Source organism: Danio rerio, chromosome 18 (genome assembly GCF_052040795.2).
Source record: "Danio rerio strain M-AB ecotype USA chromosome 18, GRCz13ab, whole genome shotgun sequence".
NCBI classification, from domain to species: domain Eukaryota; kingdom Metazoa; phylum Chordata; class Actinopteri; order Cypriniformes; family Danionidae; genus Danio; species Danio rerio.
Window position 1 is genome coordinate 15,198,238 of NC_141038.1, and position 25,456 is coordinate 15,223,693.

The 25,456-nt window shown below is 35.0% G+C and overlaps 1 protein-coding gene across 5 annotated transcripts in view; it reads left to right on the plus strand.

Annotated features, from left to right (window-relative positions):
* Window positions 1-25,456, plus strand: part of cdh13 (cadherin 13, H-cadherin (heart)) — a 618,570-nt gene that overhangs the window by 277,818 nt on the left and 315,296 nt on the right. For all 5 annotated transcript variants that reach the window (XM_087293013.1, XM_087293012.1, XM_087293014.1 and 2 more), the window contains one exon: window positions 17,243-17,454. In XM_087293013.1, the coding sequence (XP_087149139.1) occupies window positions 17,365-17,454 (90 nt within the window). In that variant the 5' untranslated portion in view covers window positions 17,243-17,364. The remainder of the gene's footprint in view (window positions 1-17,242; window positions 17,455-25,456) is intronic.

A 25,456-nucleotide genomic window follows, 5' to 3' on the forward strand; every position in this document is an offset into this window, starting at 1 on the left:
ATATACTTTACTGTACATATATTAAGTCAGCGACAAGTAAAACAGATTAGCTGATTGTCTGATTTTAAAAATATTTACTCATGCCTAGTTTGTCATTCAATACATTAAATCTAAATCGGGTAAAAATAAAAAAAGTAACTTTTGAAAACTTCAAAATAATGCAGCTAAATTTCATTTTAGTCTTTAAAACGCATGATAAAATTTTGCATGAAGTAACAACCTCATATTTATCACAAACTAGGTGAATGTTTAGGCTTTCCCTTATCAGTGTGGAGTTTTCATTAATGTTTTTTTAGAGGACACCACTCGTTTTTGAATAAAATAAGTAAAGATTTTTTTTCTAATGCTAAACACACCTGCATAAGTGTAGCAAGACTTGCTTATTCATACGAGTTAAAGCAGCAGATTATTATTGTGTGTGTTTGGGGATGCGTGTGCAAGTGTGTACCAGTGTGTTCTAATTGTTTTTGTGGTGTTTTATAGCTGGCGGGTCAAAACTGAGAAGAAGGACAACCGTTGTACCCTAAATGTGTACAGTCTTTATGAAAAATATTTGAAAATAGTAGATTATTATTGTTGGGGTCATTTTACACAAATGTTTTTTTATTTTTATTTTATTTTTTAATTATTGTTTAGGTTTTCTCAGCTGTTAAAATGGTGCCCGGTCATTTTTGACTGTGAGTCAACAGGGTTAAAGTTGCCTATTAATGACTGAGTGGCTGTTCCAGGGGTCACACAGCAGAGTTGGATGGATACCCTCAGATAGTCCTAAGTAACAGTGGGGCAACAAAGTGCTTGGTTTAGGCCAAGGTTGCTCAGCCATCAAGCAGAGCTGGATCCAGTTGGCTTTAGCTCAGTGATTACTCACCAGCCTGGAGAGATCAATTTCACTGAACTTCCCCTCATCCGAGCAGCTGTGAATGTCAATAGGTTTGTGTGAAAAGTCCCGGTGTAAATCTCAAGGAATTCCAATAGGTTTGTCTTACTGGTCCATTCCAAAGTGTGATATTTAATCGTTCTTTTCAAGGCACAGTGATTCACCTGGGTACTTATGGACTGTTGTGAGAGAAAAGCAGGCCAGGATGATGAGGACGGTCAGTTCTCCAGGATCATACTGCTCTTGTTAACAGAACCCTTGAGACCGACACCAACCAAAGAGGTGTGTAGGTGGAGGTGAGCAGAGAATGTGGGGGATTACTAGGCTGCTTTGGAGCCTTACACCTTCAATTACTTTTGGCATTTTTGTAGTCCCCTGACCTGTCTGTAACTCTCAAAGTCGAGAATACGGATACAAGCAGTGTTTCAATACATCAAACCATGGTTGGTTGGTCAAGGATGGGAATCTCTACAGACACTATAAGAACAGCTTTTACCCAAGGATTGATGTCTTTATAAAGTTAAGCAGACAGTGCAACTGTTGAGTATATACTCCTCATTGCTGCTAGCTTACTTTTGGAGCTTCAGATCTTGGATTTAAAAGGCTTCACTTGTATCTTTACCGTATTAATATGTCGAACTCAGTGCACTGCTATGGAAAATGGGTTTCAGCCCACCTATTGAGCAGGAAGCTGTGTTTGTGACTTCTAAAGCGAATGTTAGATCAGCCCTTTAATGGTCTTGATCTGAGAATCCAAACATGAAAGGCTCAGGTTAGACAGAGGCTTTAGTTCTTCAATGGCTGACTGGTGGAGCCCACAGCTGGAGAAGAACCCTGCTATAGATAGATGGAGCGGAATTGACTAGTGCTATAAGATCAGATGCTGGTTGCAGCATCAACTGGATTACGGGCCACTGAAATGTCATCCCGGTCTTTGACTCCCACTGGGTTAAATTTGGCGTGAGGCTGTTTTCTCAGCTGTGCATAAACATCCTCACACTTTAATAAGCTAGTTAATGGTGATTAAACCATCAGTCTTCAACAAGGGAGTGGAAGTTTAAACACTCAGAAGCAATGATGTGTACTGAGGGGTTTTAAGACCAGTAGCTTGGTGGTTTTGGAAAGTCATGGGTCGGTGCAGAAGCAGATACTTTAGGTTCAAGCACTACTTTAGCATCACAAAACTGCTTGACACTTATTTGCATTCAGGAAGCTGTTTTTTAAATCTTGAGTTCACATGAAAAATTGTGAACATTTCTGTGTATAAAAATATTTTGTCTTTACCCACTGGGGTCTGAAAGGGTTTTAGCAAGATGTCCTCACGGCAGTCTGTAGCACGATGATGTACTCGATCAGTTCCAATCTGCTTGTTAAGTGTGACATCACGCGAAGCGGCTTCCGTGTCCAAGCACTCTATTCAACTGAATGGGGAGACTCATGAAATGGTAATAATAAACATTTACAAAGCAATTTATGGCTTTCGAAAATCATGATCACAGTATATTTGTCCATGCCTAATATCCGATGGCCAGAAAGTGATTAATTTTTTTATAAATTGTTAAATGTTTGGTATTTGTTTTGCAGCAAGCCCAGAGATTGTTGTTTACACTATGATTTTCTATAAAATTAACTTTAATGTGTGATAGGAGTAAAACGTGATCATAAACAAATGATTTCTCCAATCAAATGAATGGCGGCTTGGACCCGGAAACAGTATTACATACGTTATAAACACGTCACCACTTAACAAGCGGATACGCACTGGACATTATAATGCCCATGCTACTGTAAAGGTTTGGTTTAGGGTTGGGATAGATGTAGACAAAAATATCTGTGAGGTTTGAGTTTAGGGTTGGAGTAGGTGTATATTAATATCACACAATGTTAATAACACACAAAATATTGCCAATTTAATAAATAGTATAAATAATTCCCATTTCTAACCTGGTCCTGATCCAGTACATGCCTTTACATTTGTGTTTGTGAGTCTGTTGTTTTTGTCTCTCTAGTTTCTTAGGCATGTATTTATAGCGTAAGTGTGATGACATTGTATTTAGCACTTTAACTCTACCCCATATGTTAGTATAGAATATATGTTTAACACACAACTTGCTGATGCTGACACCTGTACAAGTCTATTTGAGATCCTTTAATTAGCTCAGTTAGTACAAATAGCTAGTTTAATAAACTTTTTTTTTTTTGGCGAATAAAGAAACTGTTTGTCTGCAAAGCGTCATCTACAAGTATTTATCTAAACAGCCAGAGGTCAGATTTTCCACCAAAGAAATTTTTTTTTTCTCAAAACAATATTTAGTTTACTGTCATTTATTATGAATTTTTACTTTTCAGTTAACCAAAATTTTTTGACTAAATAGTTTTAGTTTTAAGGGGGTCGCACTCTGTATGTGTTACTTGGTGCCCCACCATGATGCTCCACACAGCGCCATGCATTTTAGAATTATAAAAATAGAATTCTATCACGGTACAGACACCTGCACTGCAAGTCTATGACACTGTTCATATTTCTGCCGTGCCACAGAGCACCATCTTTATATCAGATTAGATAAAATGATAAAATTAGATAAAGATAATTGATTTGATGAAGAGTGTGCATCCAGTGTGACTCCCCCACCCCCCCTCCACTTTAGTTATTGTTTTTATTTACTAAAATACCATTGATTCATTTGCTTTTATAGTAAGCAAAAGAGTTTTATTATTTGGCATACATAATCTTCTCCAGAATGGCGACACGGTTAGTAGTTGGTAGTGTTGTCGCCTCACAACAAGAAGGTCGCTGGGTCAGTTGGCGTTTCTGTGTGGAGTTTGCATGTTCTCCCTGCATTCACGTGGGTTTTCTCCGAGTGCTCTGGTTTTCCCCACAGTCCAAAGACATGCGGTAGAGGTGAAATAGGTTGACTAAATTGTCCGTAGGGTATGAGTGTGAATGAGTGCGTATGGATGTTTCCCAGAGATGGGTTGCAGCTGGAAGGGCATCCGTTGCGTAAAACGTGCTGGATAAGTTCATTACGCTGTAGTGACCCCAGATAAATAAAAGGACTAAACCAAAAAAAAATGAATGAATGAATGAATGAATGAATGAATGAATGAACTGATAAGAAACCGCATGAATAAATCTTCTCCATAATATGAAAGATTCGTTTTAAAAATTCTCACTGAAAGGTTCCATAAATGTTAAAGAGTCTTCGTAAAACTTTATACAAACAAACAAACAAACAAACAAACAAACAAACAAACAAACAAACAAACAAATATATTTTTGAATAAACAGAATCCAGGTTGTCTTGTGGCTTCTACAAGCATAAATATTCACTTACGACCCTCAGAGCATTGTAGGTCTTTTTGGAAGGATGTTACTGTTAAAAATCAATTACTCTGTAGACAAAATTAATGAAATTTTTACTACCGGAACAACTCTTGCGGTCTGTTGAGGTTTCTCCCTATCAGTTATTGACACAGCTTTAATAAGTAAATGAAATGTTGCTAGCAATTATCAGATCTGGGCTGTATTGTTCTGTAATGTGCATATAACTGATAAAACAGCAGCTTGTGTAGTAGCAAGTTCACATTTATGTATCAGAATCCTGACTGCACAACTCCCTCTAGATAATCCTCGTAGCACGATGCAATTTGTGCTCAAAAACAGTCCTTTTAAGACGAGGGGGTCTGCTATTGACAGCTAACATCAAAGCGGTCCGTAGCTATACGCTCTCCAAAACACTCCTGTCCTCTACAGCTACAAACGCACAATACCATCAAACACTCACCGTGCTGCCTTTGAAATGCCTGACACTGTTTGCTTTGCTACTGGCACACTATAAAGAGCTTCCCTTTCTCATTGAAAGCAATCTAAAATGGTGTAATGGAAAGGGAAATGAGCAGATACGTGGCGCTTGAGAGATTTACTGAGTCTTTGCCTGATTCGGTTTTCTGCAAAGAGTAATCCTTTGACTTTGCTGTTTGTTAAGCACAAATGGTTGTTTTCCTGACCGTCCTCAATTACTCCGGCAAGCAGGGATGTTTGACAGTGCTTTTGTGTGCAAATATATGTGTGTGTATGTGGGTTGTGTTAAAAATGGCCCTGAAAGCTTTTGTGTTGAGGAAGATAAAAGAACTAACGGCGGAGTTGAAAAGGTTAAGTGCTCCAAGAGAAAACTTTGGTGGATTTGATTTGTATTGATTTTGTTTGAGACACTGCACTAACTGGTTACCCTGCTTGCACCTAACAAACAGAGCCAAGGGGAAAGCAAAACAGCTGGAGATGGAAGAGTGATCACTCATGTCTCTCCTGTTTTTTTTTTCCAAAACAGAAAAATCATAGTTGACACTTTTATCTGAGCATTCAAATTGTACACATGAAACATTTAAACTATTGATCCTTTGGGTAGAATGATGTTACTTTCGGAAATTTCTACTTGCATATTTGGAAATTGTAATGCTGACATAATGTGCACTTACATGATTTCTGGAAAATGTTTTCACTTGCAAAGACAGGAAGCTTTTTATCTCTAATGCGATGTAATGAAGAGCGAAGGATGCACATTAGGTGCTTAATTGCTGTATTTTATCATTCTTGAGCTGGCACAGTGAATGATGGGAAATGTAGTTTTCAGGAACAGTGCTTGAGTTCACATTCGGGTGTTTGTCTTAAAATATCAAACAAAAAATCTCTCCTTTCTCCACCAGATCTCTGTACTGTAAAGCACTATAGGTATTTAGCATGAAATACTGGCATGGTGTTTCAGTGGTGTGGGATGTTGTTCATCTGAAACTATTCAAATGTTTTTGGCTGGTTCTTCTACAACTCTCATACAGTTTGAATATTCGTATGTTAATTGAGTGGCCATTTGGATTATGTTTTTCTCTTTTTTTAGAACTAATTAAAACAAAAAAGCTAAGGCAAAAACATAATTCAAATGAAATTAATTAAAGTGATGAATAGGCTTACTACATAAGGTACAAAATTCACTGTGCGACACAAGTTGTGTTCTTTAATCCTAAAATAAATACTGAAAAAAATCTCAGTGATTCGCTTGTCACAAGGTCAAACATTGAATTAGAAATAAATGCTTGTGTACAATATATGCACATTGGTTGATTGATTGATTGACCTCAGTTTTACATGATGTTGTGTTGCAGTATGTGTAAAAGTTTAATTTGGTTTGGTTGGTTGGTTGGTTAGTTGGTTGGTTGATTGATTTGATTGATTGACTGATTGATTGCGTTTGGTTGATTGATTTTAAGTTTAATGGCAATATTTGTAAAGACTTGGAGAAAAGGCTTTGTAATTAGCTTTCATATAGTCTCAAAATGTATGTTACATTGTTACAGGGCCTCAGCTATAAATTTTGTTGTGTTTATAGTATGTGTAAAAATTTGGTTTGGTTTGGTTTTTGGTTGGTTGAGTGAGTGGGTGGGTGGATGGTTGGTTGGTTGGTCGATTGGTTTGTTTGATTGATTGACTGATTGATTGCGTTTGGTTGATTGATTCTAAGATAAATTGCAATATTTATAAAGACTTTGGAGAAAAGGCTTCATAATTAGCCCCCATATAGTCTCAAAATGCACACTACACAGGACCTCAACTATAAATTTTGTTGTGTTACAGTATGTATAAAAGTTTGGTTTGGTTTTTGGTTGGTTGGTTGAGGGAGTGAGTGGGTGGGTGGTTGGTTGATTGATTGACTGATTGATTGCGCTTGGTTGATTGATTCTAAGATAAATTTCAATATTTGTAAAGACTTTGGAGAAAAGCTCCATATAGTCTCAAAATGCACGTTACATTTTTACAGGGCCTTAGTTCTAAATTTTGTTTTGTTACAGTATGTGTAAAGATTTTATTTGCTTTTACTTTTGCTTTTGCTTTTGCTTTTGCTTTGATTTGATTTGATTGGTTGATAGATTGATTTGCATTTGATTGATTCTAAAATAAAACAATAGTTGCAAATACATTAGAGATAAGGCTTTGTAATTAATTTCCATATACTCTCAAAATGTGCATTACATTGTTACATGGCCTCAGTTATAAATTTTGTTGTGTTACAGTATGTGTAAAAGATTGATTGATTGATTGATTGATTGATTGATTGATTGATTGATTGATGTTGCATGTTTGGTTGATTGATTCTAAATGTTTTTAAAAACATTGAAGAAAAGGCCCCCCTATAGTCTCAAAATGTATATTATGCTGTTACCTGGCCTTACAGTAAGTGTAAAGAAATGTATTTAATATAATTGTTTTTATTTTAGATTTGATTTGATTTGATTCTGCTTTTGATTTTGCTTTTGATTTTGATTTGATTTGAAGTTGGCAGTTCATTCGACTGTGGCGACACCGTTTTAATAAAAGGACTAAGCCGAAAAGAAAATGAATGGTTTGATTTGATTTGATTTGTGTGTTTGGTTGATTGTTTCTAAAGTAAATTGCAATATTTGTAAAGACATTGAAGACAAGGCTTTATAATTAGACTTAAAATGTGCATTACATTGTTACAGGGCTTCAGTTTAACAGTATGTGTAAAATATTGATTTGATTTAATTTGATAGGCTGGTTGGTTGGTTAGTTGTTTGGTTGGTTGGTTGGTTGGCTGATTGATTGCGTGTTTGGTTGATTGATTCTAAAATAAAATGCAATATTTGCAAAGACATTATTGAGGGTTATTTTTTAAAAGGGTTTTTTATTACCTCCCATAAAGTCTCAAAATGTACATTACGATGTTACAGAGCCTCAGTTATATATTTTGTAGTGTAACAGTATGTGTAGAAGATCACAAATATATTGGATACAATTAAGATGAGAGGAGATGCAGCTAGATTGAGAAGAACAAGAGGATGAATTGTTGAAAGGTGGACACCAGAACAACAAAAAACACAAGAATAAATTGAAATGTAGGAAAAACAATGCTTTCTGAGAGAATAATTAGAGCACACTTGTATTCATATGAGCTCCCCTGTTGTGCTGTTGATGACAGCAGCAACAGTGATCGGCGGCTGGTTTGACAGACAGACTGAACTCATTACAGTGGAGGTGCAATAGCAGATCTCAGCACACACTGACCGTCCCCGGGGCCCGCAGAGAGACATGAGCACGGGAGCTCATTAAGGCCCTCAGTCGAACCCGCACAGTGTCTTAACCCCAGCCTGCATCACATTCAGAGAAGGAGAGATTGAGTCTGACTGTAGAGGAGTGCAGGAGAGCTGATGATTATGAGGGAGTGGATAGGAAGGACAGAAAGAGAAGAATCCGGAATGATCTTTCTGTGTCCCCTGGTGATTCTGTGTGCTTTAGTCACATGCAGGTGCTGGAGAAGAGGTGTGCGTGTGCATGTGTGTGACCACCGTATGGTCCTCAAGATGGCTCAGGGTTCTTTTATATGACTCTTCAATTCACCTTTTGCGAACTCCAACCAGTCTAAGAAGACTTTTAAAACAAACGATCAGTGTGTATATATATATATATATATATATATATTTATATAAACATGGTTTCTGCTACATTCATTCTTCCATGATGGGGCGCCATGCCAAAATTGATCCCACAATGGCTACATTACAGCTTTTCATTCAAAACATGCACTGTAAATTTTTATTTGTTTATTTATTTTATAGCAGGTGATAAGTACACCAAAATGTATTAAAAGGTGAGTGAATTATAACAGCGCAAACTTTTCTGTAATTGTAGTAGGGCTGTGCATTATTTGTTTAACTCTTTAAGGTTACGTGCTGACTGACTGACTGGCTGACTGACAGGTGCGTGTTGCGTGAGGCCAGCAAACACAACATATAGCCGCTTCACTTTACTTCAGGACGCATTAATACCGCTCTGTAGGTCTATTCGAGACATTCATAAATATTTCTAGCAAATCTAATAAATGTTGGAGACATACTTGTTATATAAACACACAAAAAAAACACTAAATCGCACTTCAGAAGCGTTTATTTGAGACAGAACCAGAAGATCTGCGCTTGAGCAGCGTATATTTGAGGGGGCATGCAAGACGTTTTCTGCACGAGCAGAGGAAATTGGCGCAACATTTTTTTGAAATTATTTAATAAAATTTATTTTTGTATTTTTATTTATTTTAGTTTTTTGTTTATAAAGTTATGAATTTAATTTAATTTAATTTAATTTAATTTAATTTAATTTAATTTAATTTAATTTAATTTAATTTAATTTAATTTTGTTTTGTTTTATATTATTTTATTTTTTTATTTTTTTTAAAGGCATTGTTCGGTTTAAACAATATTTATTGGTTAGTTATTCTCTATTGTCAGTAAATTTTACCAAATAACTGTATATGCAAATAACATTTTTAACATATTTCCACAAAAAAAAAAAAAAAAAAAAACGTTGCTTGTTGTTTCATCATATTTTTCTAGCATTGAACTTAAAGTGCTTGCATTGAACTCTAAAACTCTTAGTCTTGGATTATTTCACTATGGCCTTATAACAGGACACACTACTATAAATAAACCTTTCCGCCTGGATTTTGCCTACCCAAATTTAAAGCTACCCAAATTCACATGCAGAGGTGTAAATGCAAAAGAAAACCCTTTGAATTTTCATAAAAACACTGTTGTAAGTGACTAAAATAGTTGTATATGTTGTCAGTGTTGTAATAAACCTTTTCAAAAAAGAGGAACTTCTTTAAGTGTACCTTTTAGGTTCTCTGGTCTAGGTTAATGTAATTAATTTTGTTGGTGTCTGCACATTAGTAATCATTGGAAAAAAGAAAAATGTCTCTATCGTAATCTATTAAAATGTTATTACTTTCCAACTGATGAGAGAACAGAACCACTTATGAGAGTATTGGGCCAGTACAAACCTTTAAAATTTTAAGAATGCTGGAGTAAATTACGTTAAGAACCCGGTACCGAGTACTCATAGTTCGGGAAGTTTTATATACCCAAGTTACATTAAATGATCCTGTATCTCTGTGCATATCTTACAACATTGACTGTATACAATCTGGAACATTTACTTCAGAAAATATATAAACCACAATTTCAAGCCACACCACTTCTTTTTCATCACCTCCTACTCATGAACCTACTCATGATTTACAGTGTTTTTTTTTTTGTTTGTTTTTTTGCTGTGCAGTTGAAGAGGCCACTTGAAAGTTGAAGTAACATCTTTATTCCTACCTCAGTGGGTGTCCAGATCACTTTCAACATCACACACAAAAAAGTAAATTTGCTTGAAAGACATCAAGATGCCCTTCTCTACATCTCCGAATGATCCTACTCGATGGAAACAGGTGCTTCCTCAGGCAATAAAGTGACTGTTAATTCCATTACCTGGAGTTTCATCACCTGTGTTCATGGAGGTTATCGATAGGGTGTCGCATTACTGATTCTGACTCAATTCAATTAGCAGAACAGATATGTGAGAAGCTCTGCGGTCATCCGGTGCTAACGCTGTTAGCATCGCCGCAGTCTGCACTCAACGGTATGGTTATGAATGCTTAAGTGAGAGAACAAGGCTATATCTTTGTCTGGTGCCTGAATTCACTTACCTGAGTAATACATAATGCATTTTTTTTTTCTGTCCAAGAAACCAGGTTCTCTCACCAAAGAATGTTTTGAATATAACTCCTCTCATGGGCATATTCCCCAAAAAATTGGGAAGTATTTGTAAAATGCAATATATTTTTCATAGTCAAGCCTGAAATTATTCATACCCCAGGGGTATGAATAATTTCAGGCTTGACTGTCAATATCTAAAATCCAAGAATGTGTAAATACTTCTTAATCTTTATTTAATTTACAGAAGTACAAACTGTTAATGTCAATGCTGTATTTTGTGAATTATACAGCAATTTTTGGATTCCTGTGACTGCAACACACTTTAAAAAAAGTATTAACTTTGACAAACAATTAACTTTGACTTTTGCCTCAAACACCTCATTTCCTGCGTATTAATAATTATTAAGGTTATTATTATTGGATTTAGGTATTGGTTATGATTAGGGATGTAGAAATGATATACTTTATAAGTACTTTTGCAAGTAATAAGACACTAATCAATAGTGAGAATTGGTCGTTAAACTAAAGTGTTACCAAAAAAAAACTATACAGTAGAACTGGTAATATGTGTGGTTTCGTATTTGGGTATAAATGGAGGAACTCAATCTTGGCAAGAAAAACTTTTATGCTAAAAGTCATAAAATTGTCAAACAAGTTATAAATCATATTTCTCATTAAAATAAATCTCAGCTAAATGAGCACAACTTTTGAACCCTCAGATTACATTGCCTGAGAAACTGTCATTACCTAAAAATTTGCTTGTAAAACTTCTCAATTCTCTAATTTTCAAATAGCTAAACATCATAATTCAAAAGAAAGCTGATTTAACACAGTGTTAAACAAATATCCATCTCAATGGTTTTAGAGTGTGGTGCAGCCAATAGCTACGTTTTGGACATGCGCATAAAAAGAAACGGTTGATGAAAACGCTAAGATGCGCGCACATTTCGAAAATGCGCAAAAAAAAAACATCTAAGCAATTTCCAGTAAGCACATTAAAAACGTAATGTGATTTTGGTATAAGGATAAACCAGCAGGCTGAGCACACTGTAAAACATTTGAAATGTTGTTTTGGCCATTTTAACACACCTTATCCATTTTTATATTTGTGTTATTACATTATTAATGACCTGCAGAATCAATAGCGTCTGTGCGCTGCGTCTCACGCCTTCAAACACCACCGCAAGTTTACGGTTTGTCAACACTGTGTGTCTTTTGAGGCGCAAGTCATTTATTACATAAAGAAAAGATTCACGCAGCTTCTCCTACAACAGAAAATTCCATTTTTACTTTTGATATTTGGTGGCAATTAATCAGGACATGACGATTTTGTTCACTTTGACTCGTTGGATGGAAACACTGATTTATTTGCACGTCTTTTATGCGATATTCCAGATTTGTGCATAAAGTTATTTCGCATTTTTGGATGGAAACGTAGCTAATGAAATCTAATTTAATTTATATTTACAAAATAGAATATATTTGGTCAATGAAAACGTTTGTCAATTAAATGATTAACCAACACAGCCTCGTGGAAAATGCATGCTTCAGCTTAATTTTTTCTAAAACCCCGAAAACGTACTTCAACACACAGCCACTTTTTTTTTTTCAATTATTATTAACAGAGATTTTCATGCAGTTCTTTACACAACACAAAATAAAGTCCCGGCTTCTTGCGGACGTGTAGAAAATGGGCATGAATTTAAAACACACACCAAAATGTAATGCAAGTAATAGTGTTGTCATAATACTGGAATTTGATACCAATCAGTACTGGGATTTTAAAAACATCCATTTTACGTTAACATTTGAGCTCAACTGATATTACTGTGATTGGCCATGAAGTGTGTAACCATAGATACAGGCTTATTGTAGCGTTTTAAAGCCACGAAGATCAGTCAATTCATTAGCGGATCGCACGTAAAGTATGTCAGCTTATAATAAGACCAGCTAAATAAACAATACAATTTAAAACTCTCCAGTGTCCCTGTATCTGTAGTTACACTTTGTAAACAGTGGTAAATTTGGTTAACTGATAACCTTCACAGCCAAGCAGAGTCAATTCTGTTGAGTACGAGAACACTATAGCAAATCAGCAGTGTTTTAAGAATGTCCTCAACAGCGCACAAATGTTAGGGGGAACGACGTTTTAAAAATTTCAATACCGATTGGTTCCGAATTCCAGTATTGTGACAACACTAGTAAGTCATGAAGAGTTGCAAAAATGTATTTCATGCACTTTAGTGGATTTGTTATTTGAAACGTGTGAAAAAATTTACCCGAAGCAACTTTTTTTACATTTGGCGGAGGGACATATTTCCAATGAGCCTAGGTTTGAATGAACAAATCACATATTCTTGATTTTATTGCAATCAGCAAAACATTTTAGATTGGGCATTGCACAATTATTCACCAAGGAAGCATTTGGAGAGGAAGAGTAGCCGTGAATGTGACTCATACACAGGTGTTTGAAAGTGTTTCACTTTTGCCGACCTGCTGTGTGCAATGTATATCAAACCAGCTAAGCAATTAAGCTAATTGATCACAGAGGCATTCATTATTGACGTGTCAAACGAAACACCTCTGTTTTTGGAGTACATTAGTCGTTTTGGATGGAAATGTGAATTCTGAGTGAACTAAAAAAAAATAAAAAAATGTGGCTGGCACTGTTCCAGTTCACTTACTCAAATGAAATCTTCATTGAATGCATTTAAATGGTGTATTTAAACTGAGCTGTGGCTGGTAACTGTGTTATGGTTGTAATTGAAAAAAAAAATACATTGTAGGTTCAAAGGTTGAATGCTGTGAAGCAGTTTAACACTTGGGTCTTTGTGTGAATTCATGTGTGGGTTTTGAAGGACTAGGCGGGAATATAGAATAAATGTGTCACCTAGTAGAGATCCTGCTGTGTTTTTATATTGAAGTATGTCTAATTTACAGTTTAAAAGGAAATATATTGGGAGTAGTTTCTTTTTAAATTGTCGTAAAAAAGGCTGGGTGTTCAGTTAAGGGATGGTGTGACTGTAGGAGTGTTAATATAGCAATAAAAATAATACACCAATGTGCTATTACTGTATAATACTATGTAGTTTGACACATATCATACATTAAAAAATAAATTTTGGGACAACTTAATTGTTTTATATTCAATCCGCTTAAATTTGTAAAAAAAAAAAAAAAAAAAAAACTATTTTTGTGAACTCTTTTGTGTTAGAAAAACATGAAGGATTTGTGTGGAACCCTGCATTTTTTTACATTGTATGCTTGTTTAAAAAAAATTTTCTTATACAAAAATAATGTTAATAATATAATTAAAATAAAATAAAAATAAAATTAAATATGTATAACTCAAAGTGTTTTTGATATTAATTAACATTTATTGAATTTAGAAAACATTTACTTTATATAATAATTTATGATATTACAGTTTTGTTTCAATTTGGATCATTTTACCCCAGATCATTTTATTTTGTATTGTGTTTAATATAGCAATAAACAAATACACTAATATGCTACTACTGTATAATTTGACAGATTTCATAGGTACTGCATGATCAATGATGACTATTACATTAATATTATATAGTCTGTAATACATCTTTATATTACAAGACTTATTTAAGTTGATATTTGGTTATTTGTTTGGTTATTTGTATATAGGATTTAAAGGAGCTGAATAAAGTAAATGGTCTGTATGGAAAAAGTAAAAAATAAACCTATGCAAACAATCTAGCCTTTATAAATAAATCATTTTACAAAAAATTGCAGTAAAATATAGTAAACATTTCTATTACTAGTTAGTTGCTATTATTATGGTAAATATTCTAGTAAAATTCAGTAGTATTTTAATAAGCATGATATGTACAAGATAGAGGTGGCATAAAATGTTAATGGCGTATATGCACATGGAGTTTTAATTTTAGCGAGCAAGCCTCAGCCTTCAGGTGAACTGTCTTTCTATTAAAAAGTTGCAACAGTTAAGATCTGATTTTTAAAAAAATCAATGATCTTCAGTGCCTGATAGATATATGATATAAAGTGAGTCAAGAAGCAATGCTTTAAGTTCCATTTCCCCCTGCCATGTCTTTAAAATATGACAGTTTATTTTACCCCTGTATTTTCAATGGAGTTTCTGCGCTCTGCGGATCCTGATGGCACTAGCAGTTACATGGTCTATTATCTCGTTTTACTAAATGAATGGTTAAATCTGTTCAACTGAATGTATTGTAATACATTAAAACATCAATGCTGTAAAAGGGAATCTTATGAAATTGAAAATAGTCACATTTAAGCTTAACCTGAATTTCATCGTTGGCTGAAAAACACTAACAGTGCATATACCCCATTGTTTGTTTGGAAATTTGTGACATGGACGTTGTCCAATAATAAACCCGAAACACACATAGTTGTTGTCATGCAGTGAATCCGGCTCTTCAGATGCTGCATCGGCTGGGACCGCCAATTGATCTCGGAGCGCTATCGCAGTACTTGGATACCACATGTGACCGTCTTGTGGCGTCGGTGCAGTGTCAAGTCAGACAAAATTTCTAACTGACATGCTTCGTTTTAAGACAGATTTTGATTGGTGTGTGCAGTGCTGCATGAAGTCGAACGCACCTCTTGACACACTAGAAGAATAATATAACAAAAATAATGTTATACTATAAACAGTTTGTTTATAAAAAACACAATTATTAAAAAGTTAAGTGCAGTTTTTAATGAATTATTTAATCTTTTTTCAATAAATCATGTTATTGTATTGTTAATGTCAACTAGCCAGGGATATACAAGTATTGAGACTAAATAAAAGTAATGGTAAAAATTTACAAGTAAACAATGTAAATAGTAACTTTTTTTGGTTTATTTGTGAATGCATTTATTTATTTATTTATTTATCCAAATAAAGAAGAGTATAAACTCCTTTACATTACTAAATAACTCTAAATTTGGCCCCACTGCCTAGATTCACATCTACCTCTCCTCAGGTCACCTTGTGATACAGGACCATAACTTAGAGCGTCAAAGAGCCTGGTAAACGGCAGGAAAAGAAGAGTTATGGATGAGTGGAAGAGAGATGGGGAAGGGAAATAGGAGGAGGAATATGTCACCGAGGACAAAAAGAGCGCAGGCAGGGTATGGGCCGTGGAGATAAGATGGAAACAGACATGATCAGAGGGGATAAACTGGCCCCATGTTGCGGTATCTGCCTCGGTCAGACCTGATTGGTGAAGATGAAAGCGGGGTCGATTTTATTGAGGGTTAAAGTTCTCTATTTCACACTAATATCCACAGACGAGAGACGTATTTTATATTTTACCTGCATTTAGCTGATGGATGAATGAGCGCTGAGAGGCATAGTCTTTAGGCTTATAGTAGTCACCTTTTCAGGGACGTTTCTTTCGTCATCAAGTCCATTTGTCAGCAATCGTGAGGGATGGATCATCTCAGAAGAGCCTTTCTTGACAGTTTTTACAGTGAAAGTGGTGCTTGGTGACGAAGTGAATGAATGTGTTAATGCTAATAATGCTAATCATAAAAAAATTGTATTGGTAGACATTATCTTTCCTCTGTATGATGAGGTTGTATAGTATAGATGTATCGAAGTTGGGATATACAGTATATGCATTCATGGTTTTGCTAAATAATTTTATTTTACGTAAATGCTCAACAAATATTTTGTGATCAATATTTTTTGTGGCATGCATAAACAAATTTAAAATCTATCCATTCTATCTATCTAATGTTTTAATTGGTTGATTGATTAATTCCTTGACCTGTTATTCTTATATTTTCCTGGTGTAAATGTTGATGTGAGTGATTGTATATTTGTTCATTCGTTTGTTTGTTCGTTTATTCATTTGTTTGTTTGTTTGTTCGTTGATTGATCGATTGATTGATTCATTGATTCATTCATCAAATACTCTTATATTTTCTTCTTTAGTGATGTTGATCGATCGATTAATTTGTTCATTTGTTCGTTCATGTGTATGTTTGTATGTAAGTTTGTATGTTTGTTTGTTCATTTGTTAATAGATTGATTGATTCATTCATTCATCAATTACTCTTTTTTTAGAGTATTTCCTTCAGTAATGTCCATTGATTCGTTTGTTTGTATGTATGTTTGTATGTTTTTACGTTCAATTGTTTAGTTGTTTGTTTGTTCATTCATTTGTTTTTTCTTTGATTGATTGGTTGATTGATTGATTCGTTGATTGATTGATTGATTGATTGATTGATTCATTCATTCATTCATTCATTCATTTTTTAAATCATCAAATACTTTTTATTTCCTTCTTCAATGATGTTGATCGATCAATTGATTTATTTATTCCTTCGTTCGTATGTACCTTTTTATGTGTTCAATCATTTGTTTCTTTGTTGTTGATTAATTGATTTTTTTTTTGATTCATTGATTGACTCATTCATTCATTAATCAAATACTCTTATATTTCCTTCAGTGATGTTGATTGATTGTTCATAAGTATGTTTGTATGTATGTTTATTTGCTTGTTCATTTGTTTGTTTGTTCATTGACTGATTGATTGGTTAGTTAATTTATTACTTTTTTCATTCATTCATTCATTCATTCATTCATTCATTCATTCATCAAATACGCTTACATTTCCTTTTTCAGTGATTTTGATTGATTGATTTATTTGTTTTTGTTTATTCTTTGTTCATTCGTTGATTGTTTCATTCATTCATTCATAGAGTATTCATATTTTCTTCAATGATGTTGATTGATTTCATTGATTGACTGATTGATTGATTGGTTAATTGATTGATTGATTGGTTTTTAATTCTCTCCTTTCTCTTATTCAGTGGTGTTTGATGACTGTGCTGGGAATGAGGATGTGGAGTTTGAAGTATCAAACCCAAACTTCCTACTAGATGAAAACCTGAATCTGGTTCCTAGAAGAGATGTGATTGACAGCGGAGACTTCATGTTTGTCCATGGTGTGAACATCCACGTTGACGATATGGCACAGATCACTATTATAGGAGCACCGTCCAGATCTCCTCAGACACTCAGGGTAAGATGTTTACAGTGCGTAGATTTTATGTGTGTGTGATTTTGTTAAATGTCTCCTGAAGTCGTCAGCCTTGTCATTTTAAATGGTGCTCTATGCTGGAGACATTGGATGCCTGAATATCCCTGATTCTCTTCTCTCAGAACTAGATGTTTGCATCAGTCAGAGTGTCTTTGCTGCAATCATATTGACAGATTCTAACGCTGACTGGAATTTACCCATCATATTCTGTCATGGTCTCTGTGAGGACGGACACGTATTTTATTCACAGGAGACCTGTGTCAGACATTTACTTTTTCTTTTTTTAAACAGGAAAAAAAATTGCTCTCCTTGGGCTTTTTTAATTCTCAAAAGGGCTTGTTTTTTTTCAACACATAAAAACAATATGTGAAATTGTGTAAAATACTTATTTTGAATAAATCTGACCACTTGTAGCTCCTATTAATGCATAATAAAACATATTATAATGTATACTAAATAAGTTAATAAATAAATAACTTAAATAATAAATAAATAAATAAGTACCAGCTAATAAGTAAATATTTTATTATCTGTTTAACTCATGAGGGTCTGATAACATTTCTTCCCAATTTTAATTATAATTATTGTCCTAATGTTATAGTATTATTGTCATTTTAAGCATTTAATATTCATGTTTTATTTCCTTTTCTCTATTTTTTTTTTTCTTCAGAAAATGACAATTGGTCAAAACTACTGAAAATCATGCATATTTATTACACCAAATATCGACTTCTTATTTTTTTTAAAACATTAATTGCCTCGTTACAATATTTTTATAAACTTGTTTGACAACATGCTACCTTTTGTTATTTTATGCAAAAATTGAGAAATAAACAACTCATCAAGTGCTTTATTTATTATATCTGTACTTGCACACACAGGTTTACAGTATATATGCACATTCCAGGGTGGCGCAGTGACTCAGTGGTAATCACTGTTGCCTCACAGCATAAAGGTCGCTGGTTCAAGCCCCAGCTGGGTCAGTTGGCGTTTCTGTGTGGAATTTGCACGTTCTCTCCATGTTTGGTTTGCTCCGGCTGCTCCAGTTTCTCACACAGTCCATAGACATTTGCTATAGGTGAATTGAATAAGCTAAATTGGCAGTAGTGTAGGAGTGTGAGAGTGTATGAGTGTTTCCCAGTAATGGGTTGCAGCTGGAACAGAATTCGCTGCGTAAAACATTTGCTAAATTAGTTGGTGGTTCATTCCACTGTGGCGACCCCTGATAAATAAAGGGACTAAGCCGAAGGAAAATGAATGACTGAATGAATACACAGTCCAGAATTGCCTTATAGCAACATTTCGGTTGCAACTGTATTATATTGCATATACTGTAGTGCCGCAGTCAATGAAAAGCACCCCCACCTCTTTTGAGATTATATACTCAGACTTACACTCTCAGATGAGATACACAGAAGTGATTGGTGTTCGAGAGAGCTTGTGTGAAGAGGTTGAGGCGAGCGCTGGAAGCAGGGTCATTATAGATCATACATCCTGTAATCACAGTCAGACTAAGCCTTCAAAAAAATAAACCTCGCCCCAACCCACTGCTTTGTTCCCCGGCAGAAAATCTAGCATCAGCTTGTAAATGCCGAAGGGAAGCACTTCTTATTGATGCCATATTTGACTCAATGCCCATTATATTGGATTTTGATTATTGATAAGTGCGAGTGGAAATGGAAAAAGGCCTCTATCTTCCCTAGAGGCTGACGTGATGTAATTGTAGCACCTTAAAAGGACAGCAAGGGTGAAGGGTGAAGCCTTATCAGAAAAGGGAGAATTCATGCGATAATTCAGTATTTTACAAGATCAATATACGATTTCATTTCATGATTTGTTTTTCTCTCTGGCATTTCTGTGTGTAAATGAGACACGCTTTCTTTGTGAGACCACAAAATGGAGTGCAATAAATAAATGAATAATGGCTGTGAATTTGGAAGACCTTGACATTTTATAGTTTTCAGTTTGTAATTCGGAGAGAAAAAAGTGGAATGATTGGAGGAAAAATATATTGAGTTTAAAGTTCACAAACATTTTTCATTTATTTTAAAGCAGAGGGTAAACTGGTCACCAGGTTACAGATGGTGATTCTCTCTTGTTTATTGCTGTTTCTAGTTTATTGGAAACTCTGATGTTTTTAGCCTTGGCCTAAGTAATGTAAAGTCATTGTATATTTTTGAAGTATTTGAAAGATAATTTTGTGATTTTCATAGCTGTTTTAGGCTGTTGGTTCATGTCTTGAACTTTGGGAGGGACATTTTTATGTAAAAGAAAAAAGAAAATATGGGGAAGGTAATTTTATAGGTCTAATACTATCTGGAAAGTATGACATTTGCACTGCTTGCCAATATTATTTTAAAAATGACGTTGATTGTTAAAGTTAATTAATAGTTTCTAAAAGATTTCTGTAATGAGACGAAAGATGCACAACGAACATGCAGTTTATTAAAAAGAAGTTGTAAAGGCAATGGTCAAAACAGGACCAAACAGGAGCATAAAAGTAATCCAAAATACAGGCAAATGTCTGGCTAGGCGGCAAAGAATCAAAATGGTAAACAAGACTAGGATAAAAACACGACAAGACAAACAGGGAAAACCAATTTGTAAAGTTTGTGGGAGAAACAAGACTCGACGTGTATGAGAAAGTGAGTGGTTTAAATAGTCCAGATAATAATGATTATGAGTTTCAGCTGTGTGTGTGTGTGTGTGTGTCTGTTTGTTCAAATGATTGTCAGCTGTGGCAGGAGTGATGAGTGCAAATAGTTTTGGGTGTTGTAGTTTGGTTCAGTGGGCGAATTTTAGTTCTTCAGCAATCTGCAACTGCTCGATCGCTGATGATCATACCATTTGTGATTGATGGGTTCCATTTCATTTCATTTTCTTTTTGGCTTCGTCACTTTATTAATCCGGGGTCGCCACAGCGGAATGAACCGCCAACTTATCCAGCAAGTTTTTACGCAGCAGATGCCCTTCCAGCCTGGGAAACATCTACACACACATTCACACACACACTACGGACAATTTAGCCTACCAAAATCACCTGTCTTTGGGGGAAACCGGAGCACCCGAAGGCAGGGAGAACATGCAAAGTCCACACAGAAACACCAACTGAGCCGAGGTTCGAACCAACGACCAAGCGACCTTCTTGCTGTGAGGCGACAGTACTACCTACTGCGCCACTGCCTCGCCCGTGATTAATGGGTGTTTTCTTTATTTTGTTCATATTTTTGAAGTGCATTATACAATCTTTGAACTTTGTAAAGTTTAAAGGTGGACTAAACAAATGTTGTCAAGGAATTGACATTTGAAAGGACCGAAACAAGCATGCTTATAACTCAACAAGACTTCTTCCCTTTTCTTTCTATAAAAACAATAGTTTAGTGTTTTGATATTTGGTCCAACATTGTGGTCAAATGGATTTTTCCAAATATTGCTTACTGCACCTTTAACATTGCTTTCATTGCAATTTTTAATAGCTTAAACAATGTATTTGCTTAGTTTCACAAGCTATGAGGGGCTGTTATTTAACAGAAACGTTTAAGGACTTTCTGCTATATAAATAAAGTCAATTATATTTATATAGCACTTTTGCAATGTATATTGTTAGAGCGGCTTAAAATAGATTAAGAAAAAGCCATAACAGTATTTCAGATTGTGGAGACATTCCAACACATCAAAAAGACAAGAGAATAGTGGTAGAATACTTGTGTAATTTTTGTGTAAACCAAAAATAATTCATTTCAATCATATACAAATATCACTGTTAAAGTACGATCCACCTAAGTCATAGGCCCACACAGAATCTGCATGCACAGAATTCGGCAAATTTTCTGCAGATTTTTAGCCCATCATTAATTCTGTTTATTTACTTGAGTAAATGTGTGTAAATCTATATTTATTCAGATTTTAAATTAATTACAATAATATTATTGACTAATATGAAAATGTTCATCTGATTTATGTACAATGCAGTTGTACAATAATATTTTCTGTCTTTTAATAGATATATTATATGAGAGACTTACTTTGGTTACCAAATAACGTGAATCTAATCCCTAATCCGTCTGACCCTAGCCAAAGAACCACTGAAAGGCCGGGATCCAAGATTATGTGAACCTCGGGATAAGGAAAAAAAGACAGACTAATATGAGCATAAATGCTGTTTTAAATTACAGTGTCTTTTTGGGAAGTGTTTTGTTTCATGTATACACTAATGCTAATAGACGTGTCTCTTAATGTCTACAACGGATACAGAGCAGATTTTAGGTGATATTCAGCTATGCTTTTCTACCTCCGTAGTACTTTTTAGAATGTAGAGTTAAACAGGACATTTTGAATGAATCACTACCGTCAGAGAATCTGCATTGCAAACCTGCAGGTTTTCTGTCTGGCACTCTTACTCCTCTCTCCGTCTGGATAAATGAGAAGTCAGAAATGAGTAATGATGCACCCCAATATGGCAGTCAGAAACAGAATGGCAGATTTGACAAGGACGCGGTGCCTCTGCCCACCCTGAGTCCTGATTAATGATGAGATTTGATGACTATGGTATAACAAATTGAGGGTTTTGAACACATTTTAGCCTTTCCTTGACTGATAACAAGACTGGAAAGATTGTCGATGTGCTTCTTAACCTTTTTCACTTTGCTGAAAAACAATCAATGATGGTATAATTAGGAATTTTAACAACTTTTTGAAATTTGAAAAATTATTTCGAGAGCTCTTTGGAAGTTTCCTGAGTTCCCTGGTTTAGGAAGTGGGATAACATTGAGCACTGTTTTTATTTCAGTGTAGTCCATGTCTTATATTGATATTTGTTGACACTGAAACCAGATTGATCTAATGAGCTGATCATTTTAGCAGAATGACCCATGCTTGAAAACAATGCAAATGTGATGAAAGTGAGCAAAGAAGTAAAGATGGCACAAACAGAAAGCTGGTCTGACAACTAATACTTTTGTTTTATCTAATATTAATAGAAGGAAATTGTTGGTCATCCAGTCTATTACACTGTTAGCTTAGACAGTTCAGATGTCTCATCAGATTTTGTTGTATAAATGCTGCTATTTTCAATTTCTGTATGATGAAAAAACACGACTTACTAACTCTCATGCAGCAGCAAACCTTTCCTGCTTGATGTTCATCGGCTCTAGTCTTTGTGGTGTGTTTAAATGCATACGTGTTTTTAGCCCAGACACACAAGCAACACAATCGTAGAGGAAAGAAAAGTTGAGGGAAACCAATCCCAAAGAAGTGCAAAAAGACAACTCTAATTAAGACATAATAGGACCAAAGGGACTTGTCTTGGCTGGTTAGTAGTCATGGTCAGTTAGTATCTGCTGGAAGATTGCCAACACATGCTGATTGTGAATACGTAGCCTCGTATAGATTTCTGGAGAGTACAAATTTTGTAGCCAAAGGTACGTATTGCTGTATTTTATATTTAAAATAAACACTACAGGGCGGTATGATGCGACAACAGGGTTCGAGTCTGGCGAAGAACGGTTCCAGAAAGCAGGTAAAACTAAAACAAAATGAAAAAAATGTTATAAACAAGTTAATAACAGGGTGAGAATGTGGTAAGATCTGAAAACATGGTAAAAATCAAGCGTCCATGATTTCATGCTTTTGAAAACACTTTCGGTTGGGTTTAGGGAAGGGTATGGGCGATTGGTCGGTCAGTTAGTCAATCAGTCGATAGCGGCCTCTGGTGTCTTTACGCAAGAAAAGCAGACACAAATGACAGATTCACTGGTGGGTTTGTGAAAAGCAAAAACTGCAAAGGAACATACCTCTTGGGACGCATTTCATGCTCTCCAGAAATGTATACAGGGGTACATATCCATAAAGAACCTGGGATTGATAGATTGACTGATTAAACTGACTGATAGAATTGATTATAGATTGATTTATATAATGGCAAATTAATTAGAAATGTGACATGCATTTTTTCTTTTTTGTCACCTTGACATCACAGATTAGGATTGGCATTAGTGGGAAAACTGCTGATTGTGCTATTGTAGTGCCATCATCAAATCAGCAATGTTAGCATGTCAGGCCATCATTTTCTTGTGTCTCCATAGTGATGAAATTTTAGAGATTGTTCACCTGCCCTTCAGATGATTGGGAATGCTATCATTCATTTATTTATTTATTTTAGGTATTAAAAAGCAGCCTTTTTTGTCACCCCTGACACAACTGATAAGACTCAAGTACCCTTTCTTCAAAGCCACACCATTAGCAGTAGCAAAAATGTTTCTAAAATAGCCATCATTACAATGATCCCCTCTGAAAAACAAAAACAGTCAGTGCTGTGGTTGAGAAACACTCACCATGTCTTCGTCACCTCTGTCTAATGAGACACCCTTGCTTATTTGTTTTTCACCAGTTTTCAAGGAAAGTCACAGAAGCCTTTGAGATGGGGAAAAAAACCTACTGATGCAGAATGTGTGACTTTCTAACACAATCTAATATTGTGTTGTGAATGTGTAATACCTCATTTTATAAATAAAACCTCATTTTATTTTGTAGCTTGTTTATTTGTGTTTAACATATGCATTATTTAATTAATACGTTAGTTTAATTAATAATTTAATTGACAGTATGTTTTGTCATTCTGTTTGAAGTTTAATTAATTTAATTTAATTTAATTTAATTTAATTTAATTTAATTTAATTTAATTTAATTTAATTTAATTTAATTTAATTTATCCATGATGTGTGTAGGTCTAACATATTAATTTAATTTTATTTTATTTTATTTTATTCATGATGTATGTTGATCTAACATATTTTTTTAACCTTGATGTGTATAGATTTCTTTTATCTTCTTTTATTTTTATTAGATTTCTTTTATTTATCTTTTTTACTTTATATTTTTCATGCTTGAACTTGTGTCCTCATAATCCAGCAACTTATTTTCTGCTGTTAAAGTTGCTTGCGTTGCAGTTTTAACCTGAAAGGCCAAATGTTGCGGCGTAATGGTTGAGGCTTAGACCTGTTAACTGAAAATGTGCTGGTTCAGTTCCTCACAAGGAGCTAACCATGAGCCGTCAGATGATTGCAGGCATTGAAAAAAAAAAGCTAAAACATATTAAAACTGCTTAACGCACATAATTTATTTGCTAAATGGTGGGAAGAATTTCAAAAAGCATAATCCTCAATGCATGCTTAGCGGTGCAATGTACTCAACGGCTGGGATTCGTATGCCGCTAATCTTTAAGCCGCCCTGTTTCAGTTATTAATGAGAGCTCAAACTAGCTCACAGAGCGGAGAAAGCCACGGCAGGGATGATTGTACCTCTGTAATTTATGAACAGGAAACATTAAAGATTCATGACTATCTTCTTTTGGCATGTCAGCACGCTCTAGCCAACAGTGTTCATCACTGGCAGAGGAAAGGCATTGCAAATGCATACAACAGGCCTTACTCTCAGTTCTCAAAGGTGCATTTTCTGTCCTTGAGAACGCAGTGAGGGGAGAGTGGCAAAGGAGTACATCAATAACCCCAACATAGACCTTCATTTTTCCAACTGAGAAGGTTCTTAAAGTTGCATCAGTCTTTCTCTCCATCGCTCACTGCGGTGAGTCAAGGAGTTGACGGAGATGTTTCATCTTCTGTGTAATACCCGTCACTCCGTCACTTGTGCCTCTTATGTAGTGGATGAGAATAGCATGAACTCCCTTTATGATGAGGACATGTTGGTTACTTTCTCATGGAAATGTGCACTCAGCCAAGGTGAAGCCTATACCTAGGGACTGATAGGATGTTTTTGGCAGCTGTTATAAATGTCAATACAGAGACAGAATGCCCGACAGTGAGTTTAAAGTAGTCTCTGGTGATGATACAAGTTGGTAATGACAATGATAATGCTGACATCTTGAAGACAGAAAGACTGTGTTTCATTTGCGTACCCTTTTCTGTTAAAAAAGAAGAATGCTAAGGTACAGATCTTTTGTGTTCCAAGAAAAGGTATGCTTGCTTTA